The following is a 9,479-nucleotide window of genomic DNA, read 5'->3' on the forward strand; positions in this document are numbered from 1 at the left end:
AATACGTAATACTGGAACAAGTCCATTTTAGGAATACTAAAATGATTTGAAAAATAGCCATAGGAAAATTTGACTTTTGATGATTATATGGCTTTCATTCATCTAATTTATTCAACTGAAGGATTTGAACGAAAAGTGGGATGATATAATTCCCTCGATAGTAAGATTTATACAATTTCAACGACTATTATAAGGCTTGTTGTAATAATTGCATATGGAGTTTGTGGTCCCAAGAGAGAGAGAGAGAGAGAGAGAGAGAGAGAGAGAGAGAGAGAGAGAGAGAGAGAGAGAGAGAAAGAGAGAACTAAATTAACTAGTATGCAGCGGACAATGGTGATGTTTCCAGTGCACTTTACCAAGAATTTACGAGAAATCCAGAGATTTCGTTCATTTTGCCAAAAGAAATCTTGTTATCTGCAGCGATACCTACTTTAAAGGTTTGAAAGTCGCTCATGAATGGCAGAGGCAAGGGACAGTGGCATTGCCCTAGCAAGCAGGACAATGACCTAGACTGACAAAATATGATCAGCGCCCAAGGCTCCTCTCCACCCAAGCTAGGACCAGGGAAGGCCAGGTGGTGGCTGCTGATGACTCAGCAGATGGACCTATAGGCTCCCACTAATGGCACTAAGAAGTCTGAGCGGGACTCGAACCCGCGACTAGCAAACACCAGACAGAGACGTTACCAATCAGGCCACAACAGCAACAGGTTATTTAGCAACAATTCTTGGTTTAATATAATTTATCTCGTTTAAGTCATGAAATCTCTTGGTGAAGACGTTAGTTTTGGCTAGAATACAAAATGGTCTGATTTCTGTGAATGCAGAGCAAGTTTACTTTGGAGTGTCGTTGACATCTTTACTGAGAGGTGACAGTGGGGCTGATGGCATGTAGTGAGGGAAGCTGTTATCCTCTTTGATGATGCTGCGCGGAGTCTGGATGGGCCTCTGCAATGGAAAGAACAAGAAACGTCATTTATCACCATATCAACAAATAATAATAATCACAAAACAAAAATCAAAGCTAAAGATAGCTCGTGTGATATAAGAAGAGTTATATAAGTTTGATTCTTTTATTATTAAATTTATATATAAACTATTTCTGGTAGTCAAGGAGAATGCTAATATTTGTGAAATTATATTATTTTGAGTAATATTTTGTGAGATTAAAAAAAATCAAATTACAGTAGATGATTTTGGAATGTGCAGATTCGTTGTGATGAAGTAAATATCATCAATAATCCTGGAAAGTTACATCAATAATACTCTCTTTGGTGAACATTAGGGAAAAGAAAGTTATGCATCAAGTATCTTCAAGTTCAGTATAAGTACTTAAGTGATTATTAATTATAGTATGAATGTCTCTATATAATTAGTGAGAAGCAAGCAATTTATTAACCTTTCGTTATCCTTTGTAATACGTTCTTATTTTAGCACTGGAATGCACATTATGATTTCTATTTATCGATATTTTAATCCCACTTAACAAAGCTGGCCTTTAGTACTTACAATTCTCGATATCACACACACACACACACAGAATTGGGGACATGTTCGGGATACTGAACTGTTCTCTTATTTGAAATTAAAAAATTGTTCGTAAATTAAACTTTCGCTAGTGTACAAAATAGCCAGCAGACATGTTATAGTTTAAAGCAGGGGTTCTGATTTTTTTTTCAATACCCATACCCCTTATTACCTCAGAAAAATTTCTCAAACCCCCATCCAATATAAATACAATAAAAGAATGTATGAAAAAGTTTAGAGACAAACTTTGCTTAGAAATTATTAGATTGTTTCAATTACTGAACAGATTTTAAATGACAAAAGTTTCAGTTAGTAGGATAAGATAAATGCACATTATAATAGTAATTATGACTGATACTATTTAGTGCACACCAACACATATTTAGTAGCTCTTTTGTCGTTGCTTTTCATTAGTGATGATGTTCAAACCAGGTTGTTACTTTGAAAATGTCTTACATATGTCATCACTTTTATCCAAACCTGTCTGGCATAAGTATGCAGTTGTAAATGGGACGAGGACCTTCAAAGCTCTCCTTGCTTACTGCAGGAGTGTTTTAAGTTGTGAACACCAAAACATGTCCAGTTGCATTTTTCAAACTTTATTCGGATTTTGTTATTGGTCTGTTACTCCACTAGATCTTCTCTTATAATATCACTATCATCCATGGAATCGAGGTTGAAAAATGGATCTCGTATCCCTCTTTGTTACGCAGAATCTTCTCTAAAGTAAAGATACCCTTGGTTGAACTGAAACCGTTATTGTAATTGTTCTTTTACTTCATTAACAATGGGCAGCTCATTTTCAGCACTACAGCAGTAGCCTCATCAAGAGAAGGGAAGTTAGCAAAATTTCCACTTTCAATGTGCTTTATCTACATTGGAAGCTTCTCGGTGAGGGCAGATAACTTTTCTCAATAAGTGATCATATTCATCTCTGTTCCTTGCATAGACACATTCAGTTCATTGAGGTATGTGAATTCATCTATCAGATATGACACAGACAAAAGATATTCCTTTTTTCAAATTGGTCATATTTTTTGATGCTTTTATTTTGAAGACAAGGCATGAAGATCAAAGACACGGATATGTAATGCCACCTCACTTCTGTGTGGTAAAGAAGAGGGCTTTGCTCATCTCCAATTTCTTCACACACACACACACACACACACACACACACACACACACACACACACAAAAAAAAAAAAAAAAAAAAAAAAAAAAAAAAAAAAGGCAAATTGGCGGTGAATCACTGACCGTCCTCTGATGAAAATTACTACACGCAAAAAAGAAAAAAAAATCAATTTTTCTGGTAATGTCTTTATAGCAAGTGCATGATGATGCAACACGAAGGAAGAGACACACGAGTAATACCTTTATTCATCAAAGTACACTGTTAGAAAAACCGTAATTTTACTCGGAAATTCTCCGTAAAAATATATTGTTCCCAGTTGTACTTCAGTAAAATACAGGCGACCGTAATTTTACCCTACTTTGTTATCATCTTTTACGAGTTGGTGACCGTAATGTCACTCCTTTACGTCAATATATCCGTTTTAAAAATGGTAAATGCCTGGCAACATTTATTCCAGAATTTTTACCGTATTTTAACGGTAAATTTTTAAGTGTAACAAAACCTGGTTTATGTCCAAGCATGAAAAGGGCACCATCACTGCAAATTGACAAACAGATGTTGAGAACCACTCCATGTGCAAATATCTATTTTACAAGATTAAAGACATCGATTGCTTTTCCCGCAATTTACAGAGGTTTACAAAGAATGATGTCAGTTGGCTCATTCAGCAGAATACTCTCCTTGAAGGACTTGCTTTCCGGTATGTTATCACCTGCTGCAAGATATCTCAACTCATATCACCGAGGGTAAACTCGGGCACACTATTCTATCTAATTTCTCTTCCTCTTGTTTTGTTAAAGTTGTCATGCTTTATATAGGAAATATTAATTTTAATGTTATTACTGTTCTTAAAATATTTTATTTTTAATTTTTTCCTTTCCTCACTGTGCTATTTTTTCTATTGGGGCCCCTGGGCTTATAACAACCTGCTTTTCCAATTAGGGTTGTAGCTTAACAAGGAATAATAAAAATAATAATGTAAATACATAATAACAAACACTACGAAAGATCTGATTTTCAAAAAATTCTATTTTTCATTTTAGTAATTAATTTCATTGATAATTGCAAACATCTCCCAAAATGAATTAAAGCCGCCACTGAAAAAATAAGTACTTGTCAGACGACATATTCTCTCCAGGTACGGAGAGAATAATACAGTAGTTGGAACATTGATGTTGACAATGCCATTAATTAAAGGCTGTGTCACGCTTATTATATATTCAGCGTCTTCTGATGCCATACTGCCAGTGGGAAACAAAAAGTACACGTGTTGTTACTCACACTGACCAATTCATTGGTGATCGTAGTTTTTTTTTTTTTTTTTTTTTTTTTTTTTTTTTTTTTTTTTTAGAGAAGATCTATATCTGCATATAAGCAAGGGGTCAGATATTCTCCGTAATATCAATTTCAGAATTATTTCCCTGAATTAAAATGGTTGTCTATAGGAATCTTTGAAATTTCCGTATATCTAGTTAGAACTGTAGGTAATAAAAATTTAAAAAATCGTTAAAGGGAAACTATGTTCACAGAATGTTAAACAATATGTATACAATAGCATTGTTTATTAAACTCATATTGCAATTAGGCTATACTGTTAGGAAACCCGTGATTTTAATCCGAAATTCTCTGTAAGGATACACAGTTCTCAGCCGTATTTCAGTAAAATACAGGCGACTGTAATCTTTTTATCCTACTTAGTTATCTTTTATGGGTTGATGACCGTAATATCACACCTTAACTTCAATATATCAGTTTTTGAAACGGTAAATGCATGGCAACATTTATTCCAGGATTTTTACCGTTTTTACGGCCAATTTTCCTCAGTGTACTTTTCTGTGTATTTTCTCTCGAACTAACAATGATACTTATTTTTATTTCAAAATGACAAACATACGCGTCATTTTCATAGTGGTATGATAAATTAGAGAATAAATATTATATGAAAATACGCCAGTGTGACAACGTCTTGAAAAATCACGATATAATTCCGCAAGGGAAACAACTGATCGAGTTAGCTAGCTTTACAGACTTGATCTCTCTACGGGACCTGCAGGCGAAGCCAAGGTCAATAGATTATAGACCTCGGCGAAAGCATAAGACTAATCAAGTTAATGTAAACGAGCAAAAATAGAGGAACCGTTTCAAAAAGACCTATAGTATCAAAAGATATAAAACCCACAATTTCCTCATGGAAGAACAATGTTGACGATTGTTCAATCTAGAAGCCCTATTAGAGTACGTGTATATCTTAGCCATATACTAAAGATTGCCCAACGATAACAGTCTTACCATTTCTACAGCACCTGAGACAATGAATAGATCCGACGAAGTATAATTTCTTGGTTCCACAAAATCCGGAGCATAAGGATGGGCAGAGAAGGCATCCAATGTGTTGTTACCAACGACCCCACGGACAGAAGTCTCCAGTGCGCTGATCTGTGTAGTCCGGACGTGGTATGGGAAGTTCTTATTGGCCGCACTAGGTCTAGTCAAGAACTGTCGGGGGAGAGAAAAGGACCGTGGAGAGAGATTAAAAGCTTCTTATTATTGTACTTCATGTAATAAATCTATCATAAAAGTAGAAATTTGTGGATACTAGAGCATGTGAATTCTTCAAATATACCTGAGTTTGTGACCCAAAACCCCTTGGAATACCATTTATTTTACTTTAAACCCCATTTAGTTCAGCATTCAATGAAGACATTTATTTTCTTTAAGACATTATAAACAATGCAAAGAAATTAAAATAATTCAAAGAACATTATGAATGAAAGTCAGTATGCTGACAGAGAGAGAGAGAGAGAGAGAGAGAGAGAGAGAGAGAGAGAGGGAGATTAACTGGCTATGACTAGATTACATGATTAAATCCTTATTAATCGGATACATTTTATATTCATTAGTTACTTATCTTCTTATACACACGCTTGAAATCAGATAGAATATATTTTGATCATTGGTTAAGTAGACGAGAATTTAGATAGCCAATGAATCGTAAAAAGAAGGGCAAAAAATGAACAGAAACCAAAATGAAAAGAGCCAAGCGTAGTATCTTGAGTTAATGGTAGCCATCATAGCATCCTACTGCCAGAGAGTTATTAGGCCCTTTGACTAGCCAGATAGCACTGCATTGGATATCTCTCTGGTTGCGGCTCATTTTCCTTTGCCTACACACACACTGCATAGTCTGACCTATTCTTTACACATTCTTCTCTTTCCTTATACACCTGATAACATTAAGATAACCGAAAAATTCTTCTTTACTCGGTAGGTTAACCTCTGCACTGTAATTGTACAGTGGCTACTTTCCACTTGGTAAGGGAAGAAGAAACCATCGTTCTCTGGTCTTGGGTAGTGCCATAGCCTCTTTACAATGGTCTTCCACAACCTTGGGCTAGAGTACTCTTGTTTGAGGGTACACGCAGGTACATTATTCTACCGGTTTCCTTATTTCCTTTCCTCACTGAGCTATTTTCCGTGTTGATACCTGCTATTCCAACTAGGATTGCAGCTTAGATAATAATAATAATAATAATAATAATAATAATAATAATAATAATAATAATAATAATAATAATAATAATAATAATATACTCACCAGAAAGAAAGCATGACCAAAAATAGTGATGACGAGCTCCACCCCATTGACCACCTTCTCTCTGACCCATTTGTCTATGACGTGATTGCTTACGATGATTACCACGGGTCCAGACACAAACCTACAGAGATAGTCAAACATTTTACAGGTGATATAATTTTATATACAAGAAAATTTGAGCTATTGAACGTTAAAGATCATGATTTAGGCTACATCTAAATTTGGAATCATAAAGGAAGATAACTATTTTCGATAGTGGTGTTTTTAGGGAAACTTAATAATAATGATAATAATCAGGATAGGGAAGTGGGAAAAATGGGGAAAGGAAGAGTACCCCTGGATACAATCCACTTTATAGCTCAAAGGCAGGTACTCGGGATGGGAAAGATTAAGGAAATAGGGAGAAAGAGAAGTACAGAAGAAGAATAAAAGAGAGGGGCAGACCCTCTTGCGATATTAGAGAATTGGTATTATTGGGAAACTTACGTTAACTCTAGTCTTTGGCATACTTTCAGACTGAAGACAATTAGTGAGTATTATCAGTCCACGAGAAATTATATAAGCCTTCAATTACAGCCTGATCAACGATCCTTACACCTCACTTACCAAAGCGTGTAAAAAAAGAAAAATTTATAGTAGAACTTGTATTTCTCTGGATAGTGTTTGACGGTGAAGAAGCAGGCGTAGAGGAACATGATCCAAGCCAGGCACCTGAGAACGACCAGTCCGTAGCCAGCTGGAGATTCGTATAAGTACAAAACATCTCCTGGGTCGAACACCTGCGCAGGGGAAAGAGATGGCGAGTCAGTCGCTTTTCTTACTGGAATTCACAAGAGTCAACTTTCTCCCTAATTACCAAAGTAAATGAAGCTAGATAGAGACCAAGTATTCACTCTTATCTCTTTGCCTTGGTCTGTGTGCTTGTTTGTCAACAATATATCTCTAGGAGTCATTGAAATATTCAAATGAATTATTGCCAAGCCTTGATCTCTATTTCATCAACAATTTTTATCAACTTTTTTGATACAGCATATGTATCACTCAGTTATTACCTGTCCTGAGAAACAAATTCTACTTGATATTAATTTGAGGACCTACCTTTTGTTCGTAGATGAAGAGCATAGCATAGGTGATGCAGAAGACACAAATGAAGGCTGTCAGTTTGACGGAGGAGGCCTGACGCAGTCTGCCCCGAGTGATGTTGAAGCCTTTCCCCATCAGGATCAGCATCAACACCATCAGGATATTCGTTATTGATAACATCAATTTGCCTGTGAAAAAGATGAGACAGATGGATGGCCAAAGTCAGTCAGATAAGAAAGCAAGTGAATCACAGTATTTTGATCTGTTATGACTTGGTATGTTTCTTTATACATTTGCATTTACTACTTTGTGGAAAACAGTCTATTCAGTTCCACCAAGCGCCTTGGAATACGAATATGTTCTTATTATAATATTCAATTGGCAGTCATACAGTTACTTTGAAGTTTTCTTCGTCTTACAATTTAGAAAAATATTTAACCTTGGACGAATAGTCCATTTTGCATCTTTTTTCTTTTTCTTTTTCAATTTTCTTTGGTTTGACTACTAAACACGCTATGATGCGACGTTAGGTTTTTACTATACAATACAATTGATGACTTATCGAACGAGGAATGTTGATACTTACCAATAAGCTTGCTTTCAGGCAATCCTACACCATTATACCCGTATTTGGCATAATGAAGGTTGAGGAAAATAAGGCCTATTATCTGAATAACAAGTCCAGACATGTAGAGGCGGTAAGTGGTATGGAAGAGTTGGCGACTCTTGAGTTCAGCTGCGGAAGAAAACACACTTTTTAGTTCTCATTACTTATTCATTTAATCAGAGAGAGAGAGAGAGAGAGAGAGAGAGAGAGAGAGAGAGAGAGAGAGAGAGAGAGAGAGAGAGAGAGCGTGGTACTAAATAAAGTTGCACCAACACGTGGTAGGGTTGCTCTGACGAAAGCCATTAATCATTGGGTGAAACAGCTGTTGGTAAGAATTAAATGAATATTAATGGATTTCATGTTCCTTCACAATTCCATCCATGTAGAAAATAAAAGAGACAGAAAACTATAAATTTTTTGCCTTGAAATAGTCAATGCTAGAAAAGTTTCACCATTTAAAAAGAGGAGACTATCCCCAAAGACTAACAACACATATATACATGTGTGTACAGACGCACACATACATGTTTTATATATATATATATACACACACACACACATATATATATATATATATATATATCATCAGATAATGATATATACACACAGATATATATATATATATATATATATATATATATATATATATATATATATATATATATATATATATATATATATATACATATATTATCATCACTATCATCATCTTCATCAGCCGTTGATAGTCCACTGCAGGGCAAAGGCCTCAGATACGTCCTTCCACTCTCGTTTGTTGATGGTCTATGTCAATCTCTTCCTTTCACTGCTTCTTTTCCAATCTTCAGGGACCCATTCTGTTATACCTTTTGTCCATATACCATCTGTCATTCTTATTATATGTCCTACCCATGTACATTTTTTTTTCTTTCTTGTTAGAATATCATGTACTTTAGTTTGTTCACGTATTCAAGTGGCTCTTTCTCTGTCTCTTAGTGTTAATTACTCCATTATTCTTTCCATAGCTCTTTGTTCTGTAACTAGCTTATGTTCTGATGTTTTAGTAAGGCTCAAATTTCTGATGCATACGTTAATATTGGTAGGGTCGTCTGATTAAATACTTTTAATTTTAGATAAAGCGGCATTTTACTTTTCATGATCTCAATTTGTTTACCAAAAGCTCTGCATCCCATACTTACCTTGTCCTTGGGAAACAGTTACTATCTGTTCTAAGTATGTATATTCATTAACAGTCTCTTGAGGTTCATCCAAAAATTTTATTTGTTGTCTCTCTGAATTTTCATTTACCATTATGTCAGTTTTACTCATGTTCTTTTTCAATCCTACACTCCTGCTTTCTCTACTCAAATCTTTTACTATCTTTTGTAATTCCTCCTATGATTTACCAAATAGAACTATATTATATGCAAATCTTAAGTTGTCAAGGTATTCCCCATTAATGATAATTCCATTTTCCCAAACTAAATTATTCAAAACTTCTTCTAGGAATGCTGTGAATAAATCAAGAGAAGTGGGGTCTCCCTATCTCATTCCTTT

General features: G+C 35.2%; 1 protein-coding gene across 1 annotated transcript in view; it reads right to left on the reverse strand.

Annotated features, from left to right (window-relative positions):
- Positions 1-681: 681 nt before the first annotated feature.
- The window catches only part of LOC137623689 (transmembrane protein 145-like), a 35,829-nt gene continuing 27,031 nt past the window's right edge, over positions 682-9,479 (reverse strand). Inside the window, exons 6-11 of the mRNA XM_068354517.1 lie at positions 7,923-8,072; positions 7,352-7,524; positions 6,860-7,032; positions 6,254-6,374; positions 4,948-5,154; positions 682-947 (exon numbers count right to left, since the gene is read on the reverse strand). Of these exons, the coding sequence (XP_068210618.1) occupies positions 834-947; positions 4,948-5,154; positions 6,254-6,374; positions 6,860-7,032; positions 7,352-7,524; positions 7,923-8,072 (938 nt within the window). The 3' untranslated portion in view covers positions 682-833. The remainder of the gene's footprint in view (positions 948-4,947; positions 5,155-6,253; positions 6,375-6,859; positions 7,033-7,351; positions 7,525-7,922; positions 8,073-9,479) is intronic.

This window comes from Palaemon carinicauda, chromosome 30 (genome assembly GCF_036898095.1).
Source record: "Palaemon carinicauda isolate YSFRI2023 chromosome 30, ASM3689809v2, whole genome shotgun sequence".
NCBI lineage: Eukaryota > Metazoa > Arthropoda > Malacostraca > Decapoda > Palaemonidae > Palaemon > Palaemon carinicauda.